Source organism: Lithobates pipiens, unplaced genomic scaffold, assembly GCF_037356315.1.
Source record: "Lithobates pipiens isolate NorthernLeopardFrog02 unplaced genomic scaffold, aLitPip1_a1.2 Scaffold_13, whole genome shotgun sequence".
Lineage (NCBI taxonomy): Eukaryota > Metazoa > Chordata > Amphibia > Anura > Ranidae > Lithobates > Lithobates pipiens.
This window is the reverse complement of record NW_027507718.1, coordinates 172,779,072-172,801,839: the sequence shown is the minus strand read 5'-3', so window position 1 is coordinate 172,801,839 and position 22,768 is coordinate 172,779,072. Positions and strand designations below refer to the sequence as shown.

General features: G+C 43.9%; 1 protein-coding gene across 1 annotated transcript in view; it reads left to right on the top strand.

Moving 5' to 3' along the window:
- GAK (cyclin G associated kinase) overlaps positions 1-22,768 on the top strand; it is a 176,619-nt gene that overhangs the window by 103,748 nt on the left and 50,103 nt on the right. Inside the window, 3 exon segments of the mRNA XM_077475892.1 lie at positions 18,276-18,398; positions 20,051-20,184; positions 22,391-22,585. Coding sequence (XP_077332018.1) covers positions 18,276-18,398; positions 20,051-20,184; positions 22,391-22,585 — 452 coding nt within the window.

Sequence of the window (22,768 nt, the reverse complement as noted above, 5' to 3'; positions counted from 1 at the left end):
CAATCAGTCCATCGGGGTACCCGAGTACCTGTCGCGGCCCATCGGGGTACCCGAGTACCTGTCGCGGCCCATCGGGGTACCCGAGTACCTGTCGCGGCCCATCGGGGTACCCGAGTACCTGTCGCGGCCCATCGGGGTACCCGAGTCCCTATTTGCAGCCCATGTCTCATAGAATATATACGTTGGGGTGTTTGCTTTCCAAAATGGGATCATTTTGTGGGTAATTTCACTGTCCTGGTGGTCCAGGACCTTCAAAAGTGTGATGGGTAGGAATGAAATGAGATGTGTCATTTATGCTCCTAGAACGCCTGAAGGTACTACTTCAATGTTCGGCCTCTGTATGTGGCCAGGCTGTATAAAAGTCCTACACATGTGGTATCGCCATACTCAGGAGTAGCAGAATGTGTTTTGGGGTGTAATTTTTGCTATATACATGCTATGTGTTAGAAATATCTTATAAATTGACAACTTTGTGTAAAAAAAAAAAAAAAAAAATGCATTTTCATTTTTTCCACATATTCCAAAAACTTCTGGAAAAAAAATGTTCAAAAGACTCATTATGCCTCACAGATTATACGTTGGGGTGTTTGCTTTCCAAAATGGGGTCATTTTATGGGAAATTCCATTGTCCTGGTACTCCAGGGCCTTCAAAAGTGTAATAGGTGGTTGAGAAATGAGATGCGTCATTTTTTTTCTCGTAGAACGCCTGAAGGTATTACTTCAATGTTGGTGCTCTGTATGTGGCCAGGCTGTGTAAAAGTCTCACACATGTGGTATCGCCGTACTCGGGAAGAGTAGCAGAATGTATTTTGGGGTGTAATTTGTTGTATGCATATGCTGTGTGTGCGAAATAACCTGATAATATGACAATTTTGTAAAAAAAAAATAATAATAATAAAAAAAAATCTTCATTTTGCAAAGAATTGTGGGAAAAAATGACAACTTAAAAAAACTCACCATGCTACTTACTTAAAGAGGGATTCCACCAAAAAAAAAAAATATTAAAAGCCAGCAGCTATAAATACTACAGCTGCTGACTTTTAATAAATGGACACTCACCTGTCCCGGGTTCCAGCGATGCCGGCAGCCGAGGCCGATCGATCGCTCGGCTCTCGGCTGCTGCAGTCACCATTCTAGGTGAGGGAATCAGGAAGTGAAGCGAATCGGCTTCACTTCCCGGTTCCCTACTGCGCATGCGCGAGCCGCGCAATAGGAAATCTCCGCGCTGTCACTGGGACCCGTGTGTGTCCCAGCAGACAGCGCGGCAGGGCAGGAAATGGCGTAGACTCCCACGGGAGTCTATGCCTGGAAGTGGGTGAAAATACCTGTCTTTGACAGGTATCTCCACCCCCCTCCCCCCTGAAAGGTGTCAATTGCGACACCGGAGGGGGGGGGATCCGATCAGCGGAGGTTACACTTTAGGGTGGAATCCCGCTTTAATATCTTGGAATGTCTACTTTGTAAAAATTGGTCATTTGGGGGGTATTTGTACTTTCCTGACTTGTTAGTGTCTCAAGAAATGAGATACACCTGATTGTACTGAAGGCCTGATCAGATGTGATCAATTTTCAGCGATTGGCACCATAGTTTGTAGACTATAACTTTCACAAAGACCAAATAATATATACTAATGTGGGTTATTTTTACCAAAGATATGTAGCAGTATAAATTTTGGCCAAAATCCTATGAAGAAAAATTACTAATTATCAAAAATTTATGACAGAAACAAAGAAAAAAGGCATTTTTTTTTCACAAAATTTACGTTTTATTTTATTTATAGCACGAAAAAATAAAAAAACCCACTAGTGATTAAATACCACCAAAAGAAAGCTCTATATGTGTGAAAAATTATTATTTTTTAAATGAAAAGAGGGCAGAATTTTTTTGGAGGGGGCGGGGCTTAAGCTCTGTGCCATGAACTTCCAAGAGGATGCACGGCAGCCAAAAACGGATAAAACTACAACGGTGAAAGTCTCTCAGCTGACAAGGAGGAAACAAGCAGCCTGGACACAGGAGCTGTGGGACACATGAGGGTTGCAAGCTGGCATTCCCGATACAGGAAGAACACTCCCCCCCCCAGCACTAGGCTGAACTTTATAGCGGCTTTATTTGTCATGACTATATTCGGCGATTAAGTGCAATTGTATAATGCCTCTGTTTCTGTGCTTAGGACTATGCCTAACAAAAAAAGACCCCACAAAGACCAAAAAAGTACTAAAGGTTTCACCCCCCCTGGCGCTAGGATCTCGAGTCGCAGTTCCATGCTGTCATCCTTGCCTGAATTACCAGTTATGGCAAGCCAGGGTGAGCCATAGCGGCTTTAATCGCATCCTCCATTCAAATGGATAGGAAGCGTGCTAGATCCCCCTCACCCACTTCAGAACCTTTGCAAGGGGAACCGTGGGTTCAGGATGAGGTGTAACCCTCAGTCGATCAGGAGGAAAAACAAACCGATGATTCCTCTGTGGAGGAAACAGTAGATATGGTTCGTTCCACTTTCATGTTGCCCCCAATGGAGTCTCCTGAAAGCTCACTTTCTTCCTTGGGTTCCTTAAAACCTTCTCAGCCTTTGCATGCGTTTCCTGTCCATGTTGTGTGGGATACCGCTGACAGGGGATCTCCTCTTTGGTCCCGGTTTAGATACTGTCCTAGACCGTACGGCGGACAGAAAGAAGTCTTTCCCTCTCAAACGGAAAGTCCCGGCTCAGACTAAGAAAGGGTTTCGTCTGCAAAAGGGTAGGGGTACTTCAAAGCCAGAAGAAATCTTGGGGCCAAAAAGGTAGGACCAGAGGAGGGGCGTTTTTTCACCCTCCTGAAAAGGCCCGTAAGGAACAATGACTCTCTTGGTGCGGTAGGAGGAAGACTGGGGGCCTTCCTTCCGCAGTGGGAATTAATATCCCCCAACCAATTCATCCTGGGGGTCATAAGAAGGGGGTACCTCCTGGAGTTCACAAGGCCTCCCCCACAGAAATTCCTTGTCACGCACCTTTCCAGTTGCACGACAAAGGCTGAGGCTCGGTTCTAAGGGATCTAGAACAACAGAGGGTAGTTCGCAGAGTTCCAAGAGGGGAAGAAGGAGAGGGATTCTATTCCCACATTTTTGTGGTGAAAAAACCCTTGGAAATTCAGACTAATTCTGAATTTAAAACCCCTAAACAGGTCTGTCACTTACAAGAGATTCCGCATGGAATCTATCTTCACTGTCAGAGCCCTGCTCCCGCACAATTGCTTTATGGTCTCGCTGGACCTGAAGGACGCGTATTTACACGTTCCTATCGCAGAAACATCTCAGAGGTTTCTCTGTCTAGCTATAGACCTGGATGGCGTAATAGTGCATCTGCAGTTTCAGGCACTGCCCTTCGGGCTATCCTCCTTGCCCTTCATTTTTACCAAAGTCTTGACGGAGGTCATAGCCTTCCTGGGACTCCAGGGAGTCTCAGTCATAGCGTATATGGACGATCTGCTCCTATTTGCCGTATACCCAGAGAAGCTACTCAGGGACCTGGACCTAACAAAAAGGGTCCTAACAGGCTTGGGGTGGCTGGTGAACTTAGAAAAGTCCAGTCTGATCCCTTCACTGCGGATTATGTACCTTGGATACCTGCTGGACTCAACACAGTTGAGGGTGTTCCTTCCAAGAGAGAAACTTCTAAAACTGGACAGAGCGGTTGCCTCTCTACAGTGCAACCAGCGGGTCTCCAAGAGGTGTCTGTTGTTGACTCTGGGCCTTCTAACTTCTACTCTCCCAGCAGTGCAGTGGGCAGGACTGCACTTCCGTCCCCTGCAGACGTTTGTCCTAAGGGTATGGGATCACAGTCAGAGAGACCTAGACGCTCCAGTGCAGATTCCTCACCAGAGATCTCTCTAGTGGTGAAGGGAAGAGAACCTGTCGCAGGGACGTATGTGGTTCCTGCCAGTCTCTCAGATAGTAACCAGGGACGCAAGCGGCGGGGGCTGGGGGGCGCATCTGGGTTCCCTTCTGGCTCAGGGCACCTGGGAAGGCGACGAAATAAAAAGGTCATCCAATTGGAAGGAGCTGAAGGCAGTGGGACTAGCCTTCAAGTTCTTCAGGGAAGAACTCCAGGGCCACCACGTCCAGGTACGGTCAGACAATTCTTCGGCTGTGGCCTATATAAACAAGCAGGGCGGCACAAGAAGCGGAGCCCTGATGGCCCTGGCAACAGACATTCTGAGCTGGGCCGAGGCCAACACTCTCTCGCTCTCTGCAATCTTCCTGAGAGGGGAAAGCAACGTTGTAGCAGACTTTCTCAGCCGAAGGAGGTTGAGGGAGGGAGATTGGGTCCTCAAACAAGAGGTCTTCAATCTCATATCCAACAAATGGTGACCCCCAGAAGTGGACTTATTCGCATCAAGAGCCAATGCGAAAACCCCCTATTTTTTTCTCCCTAAACGGAGAGGGAGCACTGGGAGTGGATGCGTTGTTCCAAAGTTGGCGGTTCAGGATATATTATGCCCCCCCCCCCCCCCCCCGGCTCTGTTGCCGGCAGTACTGAGGAAGTTTCAACTAGAAGACACATCACTGATTCTGGTAGCTCCACATTGGCCGAAAAGGGCATGGTTTTCGGTGCTCAGGCAATTGGCAGCGGAACCTCCCCTTCCTCCACTGGAGGATTTCCTCTCGCAGGGCCCAGTCCTCTGTCCACAGGTTCATCAGTGGAAATTAGCGGCCTGGCTACTGAAGAGGGTATATTAAAGTCAAAGGGGTTTTCAGAGAGATTAATCTCTATTCTCCTTAGTAGCAGGGAAAAGGAGACACGCAGGATATATGAAAAGGTCTGACTTTGTTTCAATGAGTGGTGTGCAGGAAGCTTTTTTCAGTGCAGAGCCCCATAGCTGTGTTGGAATTTCTACAGTGCGGGGCAGACAAGGGATTATCCATAGCTACCCTGAAGAGTCAGGTATCAGCACATAGTGCTTATTTAGAAAGATCTCTGGCCACTGACCCGTGGGTGGTCAGATTCTTTAAGGCCTTGTCTAGACAGAGACCGGTCGGAGGTCCTCCCTTTCCCAGTTGGGACCTATCTTTAGTTTTGCAGAGCCTAACGGGACCTCCCTTTTGAGCCTTTAGACGAATGTTCGCTAAGGGATCTCACCCTAAAGACGTTATTTTTAGTTGCAGTAACAACTGCCAGGAGAGTCAGCGAGATTGAAGCTTTATATATTAGACCTCCTTTTTGTGTTATTTTTCCAGACCGGATAGTTCAGGACTGATCCAGCCTTTTTTGCCTTTTTGCCCAAGGTGGCTTCGGGGTTTCGCAGAAGCCAGGAGGTAGTTCTACCTTCATTTTGTCCCAACCCCTCAGGTAAAGGGGAATGGAAATTTCATTTTCTGGATGTAAGGAGAAGTGTCTTACAATACCTGGAGCTGACTAGGTCAGTGAGGAAGTCAGACTTATTTTCCAGTGGCAGAAAAGGTTGCAGAGCATCTCGTCACACCATTGCCAGATGGCTTAGGGCAACCATTGCACAGGCTTATACATTAGCAGGGAAAGAGATCCCTATGGGTATCAAGGCACACTCCACCAGAGCCATGGCAACGTCTCAGGCAGAGAGGGCTGGGGCAACGGCAGAACAAATCTGCAAGGCAGCAACACGGTCCAGCTACTCCACCTTTGTAAAGCATTACAGAGTGGACCTGGTGTCGGCAAGTGAGGAGACCTTTGGTCGGAAGGTTCTGCAAGCTGTAGTCACACCCTAGTTGGTAAGTGCTTGCTTATCCTCTCATAGTGGCTGTCCTGAATGACGATAAGGGAAAATTAAAGTTACACTTACCGGTAACGTCTTTTCCTGTAGTCTTTCAGGACAGCCCTAGTTACCCACCTGAAGCTTTGGGGGGGGGTCTTGTTAAAGACCAGAACGCAGTATAACAATAATATTTGAGTGTTTGTTATTAACGTGTTCTTGTGTCTCCCCAGCTGGCCGGAGGTAATCTTGAAAGAACTGAGGTCAGGCAGGGGGAGTAAGAATTGGCTGGCGCAGTGTTTTGAAGAGGAGGAGACTATCTCTCATAGTGGCTGTCCTGAGACTACAGGAAAAGACGTTACCGGTAAGTGTAACTTTAATTTTACCAGTTAAAGGAAAGTATAAACGCCCTTCTTTTAAACTGGCTCTTTTCCCTGCACCAGAGGCTTCTGCCTCTAGGCAGTGGCGACGGCCTCCACCGTCAGACTCTAGAGGAAAACCTCAGGGTCAGACCCAGGCTCAAAAGGAGCCCTGGGGTCGGAAACCTGCAAAGCAGAATCCTAAAGCCTCATCATGAAGAGGCAACCCCCTTCACCAAGGTGGGGGGAAGACTAATGCAATTTTCAGAAGCCTGGCAAGAGGAAACAGGATAGGTGGGTCATCTCCACGGTAACGCTGGGGTACAAGCTGAACTTTCAGGACTTTCCACTGTCTCGTTTCCTGAGGTCAAGCGTCCCCAAAGATCCAGAGAAAAGACCATCTCTGTTTTCAGGCACTAGCTGATTAATATCTCAAGAGGTAATCATACAGATCCCCACAAAAGAGCAAGGTCTGGGGTTTTATTCAAATCTTTTTATGGTACCAAAACCAAATGGAGATGTCAGACCCATTCCAGATCTAAAAAATCGAAATCAGTTCCTGAAGATCCACTCCTTTCGCATGGAGACGATCGGGTCAGTAGTTTCTATCCTCCTAGGACAGGCATGTCCAAAGTCCGGCCCGCGGGCCAATCGCGGCCCACGGTCCGGTTTTGAACGGCCCGCCTGGCTATCAGGGCTGTCAAATGAGCGATCCCCTGCCGAGCTGTACATCGGCACTATGAGAAGCTCCTCAGCCCCAAAAGTGAAAGTAAAGTGCAGAGGAGTGTGCTGTGCTCTCTGCTTCCCCCTACAGTGTAGTACCCAGCTGAATGAGGAAGCTGGAAAGGTACTGTACTATGCTACAAGCTAGATTAGTTTTAAAAGTGCTTTATTCATGTGTCTGTGTGTGTCTGTGTGTGTGTCTGTGTGTGTGTCTGTGTGTCTGTCTGTGTGTCTGTCTGTCTGTGTGTCTGTCTGTGTGTCTGTCTGTGTGTCTGTCTGTGTGTCTGTCTGTGTGTCTGTCTGTGTGTCTGTCTGTGTGTCTGTCTGTGTGTCTGTCTGTGTGTCTGTCTGTGTGTCTGTCTGTGTGTCTGTCTGTGTGTCTGTCTGTGTGTCTGTCTGTGTGTCTGTCTGTGTGTCTGTCTGTGTGTCTGTCTGTGTGTCTGTCTGTCTGTGTGTCTGTCTGTCTGTGTGTCTGTCTGTCTGTGTGTCTGTCTGTGTGTCTGTCTGTGTGTCTGTCTGTGTGTCTGTCTGTGTGTCTGTCTGTGTCTGTCTGTCTGTCTGTCTGTCTGTCTGTCTGTCTGTGTCTGTCTGTCTGTGTCTGTCTGTCTGTGTCTGTCTGTCTGTCTGTCTGTCTGTCTGTCTGTCTGTCTGTCTGTCTGTCTGTCTGTGTCTGTCTGTCTGTCTGTGTGTGTGTGTCTGTCTGTGTGTGTGTGTGTGTGTCTGTCTGTGTGTGTGTGTGTGTGTCTGTCTGTGTGTGTGTGTGTCTGTCTGTGTGTGTGTGTCTGTCTGTGTGTGTGTGTCTGTCTGTGTGTGTGTGTCTGTCTGTGTCTATGTGTGCATTTGTCTGCGTGTGTTACTTTTAATCCAGACCCCCCCCCCCCCCCCATTCCTGTACCATCAGAACTGCTTTTGTAAGGCTTGTGTGTGATAGCAGCCAGGACTGCTGCTCCTCTGCAAAGCAATCCATGCACAGATCTCTTTTCAGAGGCATTTGAAAGGCGGTAAAGAGGCATTATGTTGCCTCTTCACCACCTGTTTTAAGCCCGTAAATGCAGCATCACTATACCGCAACTGTGCAATCCACACAGTTGCGGGGTAGTTGCAGTGCAGGCCCATTCACCCTGGGTATATCTCCAGCTGCAGCCATATCATGTATACACCCCCAGCTGTTCCCTCTGCAGCTAAAGGGGGAGAAGTTGGGGGTGGTAAAAACAGCTTAACCATGTAGTTTTACTGCCCCTCCAACCTGACATGTGAACAAGCCCTTGGTTCACATCTGTGTGGCTGCGTGTAGGGAAGCCCATTCATTCCAATGGGCTTCCCTACCCACAAAAATGGGAAAGAAGTCCCCAGTCGTCTTCTTTTTTTTTTTGAACTGCACCAAAAGCACCCCACCTTTTTCAATGTGTGGGGTACCATTAAGAATTAATGGTACCCCTAAAGAGCAGAGGCAAGAGAATTCTTGCTGGGCAGTGTATTAGTGCTTGAACGGACACGCAGACAGAATTTTAATGGTTCAATGGTCGGCCCTCGTCATCAAATCTGGCCCTCTTTGAAAAAAGTTTGGACACCCCTGTTCTAGGAGGAGAACTTATAGCATCAATCGAAAACAGGGATGCATATCTGCATGTCCCTATATTTCCTGCTCACCAAAAGTTTCTGTGGTTCACGTTGGAACAGCAGCATTTTCAGTTTCCAGTTCACAAAGGTGCTGGCTCCACATCTAGCGCCACCTCTAGCCAGGGTAAGGGCACAGAGCATAACAGTTGTAGTGTACCTAGTCGATCTATTACTAATAGACCAGTCGGCTCATTTGGGGCAAATTGTACGCATTACAACCAGTCACCTGGAAAGTTTTGGTTTGGATTCACAACCTAGAGAAATCTTCCTTAATACCGATAAAAAGACTGAAGTACTTGGGTCTGATCATAGACACAGCCCAAGAAAAAGGTGTTCTTGCCTCAGACAAAGATCAATTACATAAGAGAGCTGGATCTTCAAGTCAAAAGGCGATCCCTCATTCGCCTTTGGTTGAAGTTACTAGGAACCATGGTGGCTTCATTCATAGTTGTTATAGTTACATAGTTAGTCAGGTTGAAAAAAGATACAAGTCCATGTAGTTCAACCACAAAAAAAAATATCATACAATCCCATATACCCACATTTGATCCAGAGGAAGGCTAAAAACCCCAGCAGAGCATGATCCAATTTGCTAAAGCAGGGGAAAAAAATTCCTTCCTGATCCCCTGAGAGGCAATCGGATTTTCCCCGGATCAACTTTACCTATAAATGTTAGTACCCAGTTATATTATGTACACTTAGGAAATAAATAATCCAGGCCCTTCTAAAAGCAATCTACTGAGCTGGCCAGAACCACCTGCAGGGAGTCTATTCCACATTTTCACAGCTCTTACTGTGAAGAAACCTTTGGATGAAATCTCTTTTCCTCTAGACGTAAAGAGTGCCCCCTTGTCCTCCTTTGTTGACTGTAAAGTGAAGCATTCGAAGCAGTTCCCTATGCCCAGTTTCATTCAAGATTGTTGCAAAACAGTATCGTGTCCGCTTGGAACAAAACAATTAAAGCTTTAGACTTGCCAATGCGGCTGTCCCCAAGGTTGTCACAAAGCCTCAATTGGTGGTTATTAACTCAGATTCTGCTGATAGGAAAATAGTTCAGACCAGTTGTCTAGAAATTGGTAGCGACAGATGCCAGCTTTTCAGGCTGGGGAGCAGTACTAGAAAAGACAACTGTCCTGGGACAGTGGTCAAGAGCCAAAAGAACCTTGCCCATCAATATCCTAGAGATTCGGGCAGTGCATCTGGCTCTAAAGGCCTGGACTTTCAGGTTATGGGAGTGTCCTGTCAGGATGCAGTCTGACAATGCCACAGCTGTGACCTATATCAATCACTAAGGGGGCACCAAAAATCTCTCGGCACAGAGAGAGGTGAACCATATTCTAACTTGGGCACGGAACATTCGTTTCTGCCAATCGGCAGTCTTTATTCCGGGAGTAAAGAGTTGGTAGGCGGACTACTTGAGTCGCCATCAGTTATTCCCAGAGGAATGGTGTCAACACCCCGACATATTTTGGGCTGTTTGCCAAAGATGGGGGACTCCGGACGTAGATCTTCTAGTGTCCAGGTTCAACATGAAGTTAGTCAACTTTGTGGCCAGAACAAGGGATGCACTCCCCTGCGGAACGGATGCGTTGGTGACCCTGTGGTATCAGTTCTCGCTGATCTATGCATTCCCCCCTATTCAGTTGCTGCCTCAACTTGTTTGCAGGCTCAAGCTGGAAAGTTCATGGTATGCAGAAATCATAAAGATGGCAGTGGAGGGCCCATGGTCCCTCCCACTATGGCCAGATCTGCAATCACAGTGGCCGATATTCCATCCTACCTTACAGTCTCTAAATTGAATGGCTTGGCTATTGAAACCCACATTCTGAAGAAACGTGGGCTCTCCGGGTCAGTCATCTCTACCCCGATTAATCAAAATAATGCAAGGAAGCCAGCTTCCAGAACTATATATTATAGAGTCTGGAGGGCTTATGTTTTCTGGTGTGAATCCAAGGGTTGGCACCCTCGGAGATGTATCATAGGCAGAGTTCTTGCCTTTCTACAATTGGGTATAGAAATGAAATTTGGCCTTGAGTACTATTAAAGGCTTTATCAATCTTATTTTAAAGACTGCTTGCTACACATTCTTTAGTCCGAGGTTTTATGCGCAAGGGGTAATGCAGCTTAATCCGCCCATCAAACCTCCCTTGAACCCTTGGGACTTGAACTTTTGTCTGTTTTACAAAAACAGTCATTTGAACTGATACAACATATTCCTTTAGTCCTTTTGACGAAATACTGGTATTTTTGGTTGCTATATCTATCCTCAGCCAGGAGGGTTTTCTGAATTGACTGCTGCTTTCTTGTAAAGAGCCATATTTGATTTTTCATGAGGACAGATGTTACGCCCTCGTCCAGACTTTTTGCCAAAAGTGGTTTCAGGTATTCACCTGAACCAAGATATTGTCCTGTCATCGTTTTTTTCCAAAACCATGTTCCAGGGAAGAAAAAATTACATTGTCTGTCTTGATGTAGTGAGAGCAGTGAAAATCTATTTAAAGGCAACTGCTCGGATTCGTAAGACTGATGTCTTCTTTATTCTGCTAGAGAGTCCTAAGAAAGGACAGGCAGCATCGAAATCCAGGGGTAAGATTATCCCTTTTCAAGTTAAGGTGTACTCTACCAAGGCGGTTAGTGTTTCTTGGGCAGTTTGTCATCAGGCCTCCATGGCTCAGATTTGTAAGGCCACAACTTGGACTTCAGTGCATACATTCACAAAATTTTATCAGCTGGATGTAAGGAGATATGAGGATATCCCCATTAAGTAATTACTTAAGGCTCTGTGTCCCATCATGTACGATAAAGAACATAGGATTTTTATAACAGCTTACCTGTAAAATCCTTTTCTTGGCGTACATCATGGGACAAAGAAGTCCCTCCCCTCTTTTTTGGGATTTAAGTATGTTGCTTTGCTACAAAAACTTATGTGCTCCTGGAAGGAGGAGGGCTTATATAGGGAGTGAACTTCCTGGATTGGGTATACCAGTGTCCATCACCCGAAGGTGGCCTATAACCCATTAAGTAATTACTTAAGGCTTTGTGTCCCATGATGTACTCCAGAAAAGGATTTTTACAGGTAAGCTGTTATAAAAATCCTATTTTAATAGTGTGTTTGGGCCAAACTAACTATTTCCTTTATGAAGTGGTGCGTCTGCTGTCAGCACTGTATCAAACTGTAGTAGCATCAGCTACAGACTATATGCAGCACTGTTCCAGCAGCATCTTGAGACAAATGGAGTTGTGCTTCAATCATTTACTGGAAGCCGTAGATTTTTTATGTTCATGTTGGTGTGTTCTTATCGTGTATACTTATTCATAGCCTATAGCAAAGCTCGGTCCACGCTTTTATGTACAATATTCATTTCCTTTGCAATATCTGTTCTTATCCAGAATACTTATTGCATTAAATTAGTTATGGTATTTTACTACATTTTGTTGACCACAAATCCGATAGTTACTTACACAAGTTTTCGATCCTATATTTGTACGGCATACATCCTATATTCTGTATGATAAAAATGTGTTGAAAGTGCATGAAAAAAATGACGCCTGCCTCTCCACCTCCGCCAATTGGAGAAAGCCTTGTCTGCTTTCATAGAAACAAAAGCCTTCCTCTGGCCGAGAAGTCCTCAGCTCAGCAGCCAACAAAGTCTCCTGATACACTGCCTGAACACAGTGCTACTTTATGTAACTGATACTGCTACAGTATGTTACAGTGCTGACTGCAGTCACATAACCTAGGAAATAGTTAATTTGGACCAAACAAATTATTTAACGTTAAGTTTACCCCAGACTTTGGCTTCAAAGTGATCTAGTAATGGCCTTAAAAATGTGTAAAGCTGAAATATACACAACTAAAATGTTAAACCCACAACTGGGTGAATCGCATACATAGGTTGGACTTGTCTTTTTTTCAACCTCACCTACTGTGTAACTGTAAAATCAGTGTGTGTATATACAGTAAAGCATGCTTGTTATACTTGCTGTGCAACCTAAGGGGTTACATTTGCAATGTGTAAATAGGCTGTTTTATTCGGTCTTCTCTAATTCTCTTCTTCCACTGTCCCCAATCCATCTCCTGAAAGTACAATATGCACATGCTCAGTTTTGGTGTGTATTGCCAGATGTGTTTTTATTTTTTTGGGAGGGTGTATGTGATCGGCACAAGGCCAATCAGCACTGTCCAGACAGAGTATGAAGGGTCCTGCAGCCTCATAGGACAGTCAAAGTAGAATGAAAACTCCTCCTATAAGCTTTAACCAGACACTGATGGAGGTCATTAGAATGCTATATACCGCTGATGAAAAAAAGATATTTAACAGTTTATTTACTAAAATGATTGCATTTCCATGTTCTGTGTACTGTGGGAGACCAGATATTGTGAATGCAGGGTCCTAGGTTTAGTAACACCTTAACTGTGTGTTCCAATCTGTTTCTGTGTTCCTTTGGAAGCCTCTTGGAAGGTCCAGACATTGTTGCCAAGATTTTACAGGTATTTGGTGCTTATAAAATGCATTCATACAGTATTCAGACCCCCCTTGATACCTTAACCCAGTCATTCTCAACCAGGGTTCCGTGGAACCTTAGGATTCCTCCAGAGGTTGCTAGGGGTTCCTTCAGCATTGGGCAATTTCTGACAATTAGATAAGTTCCCACTCAAACCATTGATCTTTTTAGCTATCTGTAAGGAGGTAATTCTTCCCAATGACCAAGTGTGAGGAGCATTCTTCCCACTGACCATCACACTAATGAGTTGTAGATTTTTCATGTTTAGCAGGGGTTCCTTGAGACCAGATAACTATTTCAAGGGTTCCTCTGTGTTGAAAAGGTTGAGAAAGGCTGCCTTAACCACTTCAATACAGGATATACCCCCCAAACGACCACTTTTTGAAAAGTAGACAGTCTAAAAGTATTTAGTAAGAGGCATGGCGAGTTTTTTTTAAAGTTATTTTCCCACAATTCTTGGGAAAATTAAGAATTTATTTTTTTCACAAAATTGTCATTATAACGAGTTATTTCTCACACACAGCATATGCATACTTCCAATTACACCCCAAAATACATTCTGCTACTACTCCCGAGTATGGCAATACCACATCTGCGTGACTTTTACACAGCCTGACCACACAGAGAGGTCCAACATGCAGGAAGCACCGTCAGGGGTTCTAGGAGCATAAATTACGCCTCTAATTTCCTAACGACCTATTATATTTGTGAAGGCCCTGGAGCATCAGGACAGTGGATTTACCCACAAAATGATCCCATTTTGGAAAGCAAACACCCCAAAGTCTATTCTATGAGGCATATTGAGTCTTTTGAATGTTTTTTTTTTTTTTTTTCCCCACAAGTCTTCAGAAAACGTGGAAAGAAAATTTAAATCATTTTTTTTTTTTTAACACAAAGTTGTCAATTTATAAGAGATTTCTAACACATGGCATTTATATAGCAAAAATTACACCCCAAAACACATTCTGCTACGCCTCCTAAGTATGGCAATACCACACGTGTGAGACTTTTACACAGCCAGTCCACATACAGAGGCCCAACATTGAAGTAGTACCTTCAGCCGTGCTAGGAGCATAAATTGCATATCTCATTTCATTCCTACCTATCACTTTTGAAGGTCCTTGAGCACCAGGACAGTTGAATTACCCACAAAATGACCCCATTTTGGAAACCAAACACCCCAACATATATTCTATGAGGCATGGCTGGCAACAGTACTTGGGTAGTCTGATGGGCTGGCAACAATACTTGGGTAGTCTGATGGGCTGGCGAGAGTACTTGAGTAGTCTGATGGGCTGGTGACAGGTACTCGGGTAGTCTGATGGGCGGCGATCGAGTCTGCGGCACCCGCGACCGGACTCATGGAGTTTCCCGCTCGCGCCCCTGCCGCCTCTTAAAAGGCAATGTACAGGTACGTGATTTTGCCGGTGCGTGCCCTTCTGTCGACGTATATCGGCGTGAGGCGGTTGGGAAGCGGTTAACCACTACAATACAGGGCACTTTCGCCCCCCTTCCTTCCCAGACTATTTTTTAGCTTTCACGCTCTTGCACTTTAAATGACAATTGCGCGGTCATGCTGCACTGTACTCAAATGAAATTTTTATCGTTTTGTTTGCACAAATAGAGCTTTATTTTGGTGGTATTTATTCGTGACTCTGGTTTTTATTTTTTGCGATATAAGCAAAAAGAGGAAATTTGGAAAATAAAACTATTTTTCTTCTTTCTTTTTTAAAAGAAATCCAATAAAATCGAATTTTGTCATAAATTGAAGCCAAAATGTATTCTGCTACATGTTTTTGGTAAAAAAAAAATTCAGTGTATAATAATTGGTTTGTGTGATCACGGACATGTGTACGCAAATGATCATGTACAGATGTGTGCAGGTGATCACGGAAATGTGTGCAGATAATCATCGGGACATGTGATTTTAGTGGGACATATGTGGGGAACAGGTGTTTTTATTATTTGGGGACATGTGTGTTTACGCTAGACTGTGAACAGCTCGTACTCACTGATCACCAGCCGGCTGTAGCGATCCGCTCTCCTCTCCTCAGCGACAACTTCCGTGTGAGGAGAGGAGAGCCGATTGCCTAGCAACCGACTGTTTACATCACATGACGGCTGTGATTGGACACCGCCGTCATGTGATCAGGAGGGCCAATCACAGAGCCCTTCTGCAGATCAGAGATGCGCCGTGTCCGGATGACACAAGCCTATCGGGATCGCGCCGCTGCCCGGGCACTGTATCCCCCTCCTGAAGGATGTTCCTGAACGCCCACTCAGGAGAGGGCACCCACAAGGCCGTATATATACTTTGGGTGGGAAGTAGTTAAAGCGGGAGTCCGCCGGGACTCCGCGTTTTTTTTTTTTTTAAAGCCAGCAGCTACAAATACTGCAGCTGCTGACTTTTAAAATAGTGACACTTACCTGTCCAGCACGCCCGCGATGTCGGCACCCGAAGCCGATCTCTAGATCGTCAGTCGGGTGCTGCCGCCGCCATCTTGGGTATGGGAATCAGGAAATGGAGCCTTTCGGCTTCATTACCCAGTTCCCTACTGCGCATGCGCGAATCGCGCTGCGCAATAAGGACGGTCCCCGCTGCCTCTGGGATCTGTGTGTTTCCCAGCAGGCAGCGGGGCACTTGCGGAAAGGGGCGGGCACTTGCGGAAAGGGGCGTAATCTACGCCCCTTTCCGCAGAGAGCTATCCCGGAAGTGGGTGCAGAATACCTGTACTGTAGGGTTCCGATTCCGATGAGCGGAGGTCCACTTTAGGGTGGACCTCCGCTTTAAATTATATTAGGGTCTCTTTTTTAGTACTCGCCGATACCAATTACCGATACCTACCGCAACTTTTTTGTTTACACTTCAGCAGTCCGCAATTTTAGCAAAGCATTAAAAAGTTATTTTTACAAATAAAATTAAAAAAACATTTTTTTCATTTTGCGCTTTTTTCAATGTGAAAGGTGTAAATATATGTGAAAGATGTAAAAATATTAATGAACAAAGCAAACAAACAACGTTTTAATTATTAATAGTTTATAAAATAGAAGTAAATAAAATAAAAATGTCGAAAATATTTAAATGGAGGAGAATAAGGCATTAATAAGGCTGATTAACATAAATTAAGGGTTAATAAAGCTTAAACAGAAAAACGATTTAATAAAAACCAGCAAAAAATGTTGTTTTTTTACTTGACACGGTTCCTTTAAATTGACTTCATTTGCAGACTAAAGTTCATCCCTTTGATCTGTAAATGAATAAATGGAAAGATGCAATGTTTCTTTTTAGCTGTCTTTCAGCATTGAGCAATGGGAACTGCAATTTTTACATGAATTGTGGAAATGCTTAAAATGGGGGAGGGTGAGTGCATCGAGATTGTGATCCTTTTAACGATCAATTGTGCAGCTCTATTTTGAGTGTAGGTAGCAATTATTGATGCACAGAAAAACACAATGTAGATGAGGGGGGAGAGTGCATTTAGAGAACCCCTACAGAAAATAACATTGACCCTGAATATCCATGAAAGTAGTGCACATTGTGTGGGGTGGGCTGCAGCAGAAGCTAGTTGCAGACATTTAAAGAGGAAGTAAACCCTGATGAGTTTACTTCCTCTTTCATTCCCTAAAGGCAAAGCATAATGGATTACTATGCATCGCATAGTAGTCCATTATGTGTCACTTACCTGACACAGGAGCCAGCGAAGTCACCGATGTCCCCTGTAGTTCCGAGTGTCCATCTTCTTGGTGGGTCTCGCTGCTCCGTCGCTGTGATTCGCCGGAGCAGCGGTGACGTCATTCCCGTGCATGCGCACGGGAGCCGAGACTCGCGGCATTGCCGTCATCGACGATGCCCCACTCAGTGCGCCTGCGCGCCGCTGTCTACGGCGCATGTGCCGTAGATAGCGATGCCCATCTTCGGGCAAATATCTCCTAAACTGTATAGGTTTGGGAGATATTTCTTGGACCTACAGGTAAGCCTTAATCTAGGCTTACCTGTAGGTCAAAGTGGTTTGTAAGGGTTTACAACCACTTTAACCACTTCCCAACCAGCGCACGACGATGTTCGTCGACAGAATGGCACGGGCAGGCATATTGGCATACAGGTACGTCCAATATTCAATGCCGCCCTGCCATCGGGAGCGTGCCGCCGGCGGCGCGCTCCCGCGCTGGTCGGGACCCCCGTGAGTACGGTCGCGGGACACGCGGACTCGATCGCTACGGGTATCCCCGCGATCGTCTCACGGAGCGGCCGAATGGAGGAAATGCTGTGTAAACAACATTTCTCCATTCTGCCTAGCAACTACTGACGCTGATCTCTGCTCCATGTGATTGGAGCAGAGATCAGTGTTCACTAAATGAAAGCCCAACCCCCCCACAGTTAGTAACACACCCCTAGGAACACTTAACCCCTACACTGCCACCCACTGGTTAACCCTTTCACTGCCAGTGTCATTTACACAGGAATCACTGCATTTATATAGCAGTGATTACTGTATAAATGACAATGGTCCCAAAAATGTGTCAAAAATGTCCGATGGGTCCCCCACAATGTCGCAGTCACAATAAAAATCGCTGATCGCCGCCATTACTAGTAAAAAAAAATAATAATAAAAAATTATTAATAAAAATGCTATAAAACTATCCCTATTTTGTAAACGCTATAACTTTTGTGCAAACCAATCAATAATCGCTTATTGCGACTTTTTTTACCAAAAATATGTAGAAGAATACGTATCGGCCTAAACTGAGGGAAAAAAATGTTTTTTTATATATTTTTGGGGGATATTTATTATAACAAAAAGTAAAAAATAATGCGTTTTTTTTTCAAAATTGTCACTCTATTTTTGGTTATAGCGCAAAAAATAAAAACCGCAGGGGTGATCAAATACCACCAAAAGAAAGCTCTATTTGTGGGAAAAAAAGGACGTCAATTTTGTTTGGGAGCCACGTCGCACGACCGCGAAATTGTCAGTTAAAGCGACGCAGTGCTGAATCGCAAAAAGGGGTCTGGTCTTTGACCAGCAAATTGGTCCGGTCTGCAAGTGGTTAAGAAAGGGGTGTGAAGAGTATTGAAAATGGCCAGTAGACTGGTAATAAAAGAATCTCTTTATTACACAAGTACACTCTAGTCATGTGTGTGCTAGGGATCTCTCCTTAGCAAGACAGAGAGGAGGTTGATTTCCTGCTTTTATTTCTTTCTAAAATTGTAAAGAGAAAGTTACAATTACTTTTAATCATTGTGTGCTGTGAACAGCTTTGTCAGGCTGGTCACTGAGATCTGAATTGTACACTTTGCTATGAAAATTTGCAGTAGATGCTGGCAGAAGGTCAGCTTTTAATGATAGGACTGTCATTTCCTCACAGGTGTCTGAATGTGGTTGGTCTGGAAGACGTGCTCCAAATCTCGTGAACCTTTACAGCATCTGTAAAAATATGCATTTATGGCTTAAACAGGATCAGAAGAATGTTTGCATTGTACACTGCCTTGTAAGTAAACTTCATAAGGTGGCATTTTCTCAAGTTTGTTTCATATCTGTTTTCCTTTATTTGTTGTTGATTGTGAATACATTTTATCTCAGTTTACAAACCTTCCTTAAAATGCAACAATACTTTTTTGAGGAAGTAAAATTTTCTCCAGGGCGTTTATGTACTTTGCAAGGATTTAAAGTGTTAAGCCAACCGTAGACGGTTCGAATTCAAGCCAGTTCAGCAGGGACTGGCCAAGAGTCGAACCATGTATGGCCAGGCTGAATGTACCCTTGTTGACCGATCAAGAAATTTCGGTACAACCAGCCTGTCAGATTTTTACATGCGATTATTGCTAGCGCCTGTGACCACTTACAGACCACTTTTACCTACAGGTAAGCCTAGATTAAGGCTTACATGTAGATCCAAGAAATATCTCCTAAGCCTACACAGTTTAGGAGATGTTTGCAAAAGACAGGCACCAATGTCGCATGCTGCATGCAGGCTCACTGAGCATGCCACTGCTAACGGCAATCATGCCGTTAGTGGCGGCTCCCGTGCGCATGCGCGGGGGCGACGTCATTGCGGCTCTGGCCAGTCACAGCGCCGGAGCCGCGATACCCAGAAGTCACTCTAGGCATCATGGCGGCACCTAAGGACGAGGGTCACTTTGGGAGCTTCCATCTCAGGTAAGTTATTCATAATGACCTAGTATGCTATGCATACTAGCTCATTATGCCTTTGCATTGCAGGTTCTATTTTTATTTTTATTTTTTTGTTAGGCTTTACTTCCTCTTTAAAGTGGAAGTAAACTCCCCTATCGTTTTCAGCCAAGGAAGCTGCCATCTTTGCCTCTGTTTAATCTTCAACTGCTATGGTGCTGCACATGTGATTCGTTATGACACCAGCCATTGGATGATTTCATAGTTTGGCTGAGAGCACAGCCAATGTGCAGTTAGCATTCCCGGCATGCCTTTTTTTTTTTTTTTTTTTTAACCGTTTCAAAATTGATGGGTTTACTTCCACTTTAAGTTCACCTGTTCAGAAACAATGAAAAGGTGAACTATCGCTCTACACCTTCAATACTTACTCCATTCCGCTATCCCTGCTGAATTCACCTCCATGAATGTCAGTGAAGCGGTCCCGGGATTTGGAATTCCCAATCCCCTTTTGGATTGGGTTATAGTGATTCTGATTGGCCAGCAGTGGGAATTTACACTTTAAGTAAAATATACTGCTGAGTCTTATTTCTGTACAGAACATATAAAGACTGTTAATTCCTCAATCTCTCAGCTGAGACAGAGAGCCTTCCTAATATAATCACTTGACTAGTTCCACTGTATTTATGCAAACACTTTACAACCAGAACATTTGTAGATCAACAGGCAAGTTCTCACCAATACAAAAGGCTTATTCTATTACAAATTACTTTTTTTTTTTTTTCAACACTTCTTTAATTATAATTTATTTTAAATGTTCTATTTCATGTATTTTAGCTCTAAATATGCTTAAATAAAACCCTGTTACTAAGTATAGTTTGCAATGGTGTTTAAATGTTTATTTTACCGTTTGTTGATTATCGCTGGACAATGATTTTAATCTGACAATGATTGTAAATGTTGATGCTTTAGTTTTGATGTATTATTCTAATTTAACATGCCCTTACATTGTAGGATGGAAGAGCTGCATCTGCTGTGGTGGTATGTTCTTTCCTATGCTTCTGCCGCCTGTTTTCCACTGCTGAAGCTGCTGTCTATATGTTCAGTATGAAGAGATGTCCGCCTGGCATATGGCCTTCTTATAAAAGGTATCGCTCTGAGGTCTTGCATAACATATACCACTGTATGGATTACTTAACCCTTTTATGCTTAAGCCTATTTCTAACCTTTCTTACTTACAAGTTAAAATACGTATTTTTTGCTGGAAATTTACTTGGAACCCCCAAACATTATCATATTTTTCAGAGAATAAAATGCCAAATGTTGTAATATTTTTGATCACATGGTATTTGCGCAGCAGTCTTTCAAACGCTATTTTTGGGCAAAAAGGACACGTTCATGAATTAGCCCAATTTTTTGTATAATGTGAAAGATAATGTTACGCCTAGTAAATAGATACCTAACATGTCATGCTTTTAAATTGCACACACTCGTGGAATGGCGACAAACGACGTTACCTAAAAATATCCATAGACGTCACTTTAAAAAATGTAATGATTACCAGGTTAGAGCTAGAGGAGGTCTTTTGCTAGAATTATTGCTCTCACTCTGACGATTGCAGTGACACCTCACATGTGTGATTTGAACACCGCAAGGACGGGGGCGCTTTAAACTTTTTTTTTTTTTTTTTTTTTTAACACATTGTCCCTTTAACCACTTGAGGTCCAGGCCTCTGCAGGACGCAAGGGGAGCATGTTGTGATCACGAGTCATCCGAGTAAGGGGCCGGTCCTGGCCTCTTACCATGTGATCAGGTGTCAGGCAATGACAGCTGATCACATGATGTAAACAAAAGCTTTTAATCTTAATCTTTTTTTTTTTTTTTTTCTCCTCACACTGACAGCGTGAGGAGAAAAAAAAAGCTGATCACTGGCTTATGTTAAAGGGACATTGGTCCCGAAGAGGAAGGAACAGGGGCACCTCATCTGTGCCAATCAGTACCCCCTGCCAGTGCCACCTATCAATGCTCACCAGTGGTGCCAATCAGTGCCACCTATCAGTGTAAGCAATCAGTGCCCATTATTGCCACCCATCAGTGCCCATTATTGCCACCCATCACTGCCGCCTCATCAGCGTACATCAATGAAGGAGAAAAATTCCATGTTTGCAAAATTTTATGACAAAAAAAAAAAAAAGAGGTGACCAAATACCACCAAAAAAAAGCTCTATTTGTGAGGAAAAAATTATAAAAATGTAATTTTGGTGCAGTGTTTTATGTCATTCAAAGGGCATCAGTGCTAAAAGCTGAACATTGGTCTGGACAGGAGGGGAGTTTAATTGCCCAGTAAGCAAGTGGCTAAAAAATAAAAATAGAATTCTGTTCACTTTTATTGCTGTCACAATTAATGTAAACATCCCTTGTGACAGTAATAGGTGGTGACAGGTATGCTTTATGGAAGGATCGGGGGTCTAAAAGACCCCAAATCCTTCCTTTGCACTTTAAAAGCATGCAGATCGCCAAAATCGGGCGATTTTTGAATACTGTAATTTTATTTTAAATTGGTGTCATTGACATCCACGTAAACCGCCTTCTGCTCCTTTTAGGATAACAGCCGCAGCTTTTAGCCACATCAGTTATCACTAAAAAGCCAACTGCTAAAAAAACGCTAACGGAGTCGTTTAACCCCTTGAATGAACAAATGAGAATTTGTATAAGGTCAGCGCAAAGGGGTTAATTACCATGTAGATGTTTATGGCCATTTCACACTGTGTTCCTGTGCTATTCACATGGGGTTCAGTGTGGTGCAGTTTCAGCCCATTCATTTTGAACGTTCTTAAATTGCACTGCACCAAAAGTAGGGCATGTCCTACTTTTAGAAACTTGCTGTAGCCAGATCACATTGTACTTCTATACCATGCAATCTGGTGCAGGCAAACACGTTGCATTTTGTGATTTGTGTTTGGGGTGTTAAGATAACAATGACACCCACTGTGGATCGCATCTGCAGTGTGTTTGGATGGCAGTGTGGGAAACGCGCATTGGAACATGTGTTTCCCGTACTACGTTCTGGTGTGAACAGGTCTTCAAAAGACTTTGTCGCCCCAGCAGTGATGCTATTGAATAAAATTATATATTTTATATTTACAGTTACACTATTTTATTTCCCTAATGCATTAGAAAATATGTAACTGTACAAAAGTGGTTTTATTAAATGTTCTATTTCCTCAGAGTAGTTAGAATAACTATTGTTTTTTGGTTACTATAGTAAACTGCAGTTTAGTGGATGAAATAAGAGAGAAGAAATTTCACTGTTTTTAGTTCTGCGTTATTATAGCTAAGCCTTCTGTGTTTCAGATATATAGAATACATGTGTGACATGATGGCGGAGGAGCCAATCATTCCTCACAGTAAACCAATTCTTATAAAGTCTATATCTATGACGCCAGTGCCACTGTTCAGCAAACTGCGCATTGGTTGCCGGCCTTTCTGTGAAGTGTATGTTGGAGATGAGAGAGTGGCTACTACCTCCCAAGAATATGATAAAATGAGGTAAGTGTGCATTTCAAATGTATTGTTACGAATCTGACATGCAACTTTCTACTTCGATAGATGGGTTATTCGTTCAAAGCTCAATTTAACAATTTATAAAATAGACTTTATTATTTTCTGAAATTACTGTAAAGAATTAGTTCTAAAGGATTTTATTTGGAAATGGGATGATTTTTTTTTTTT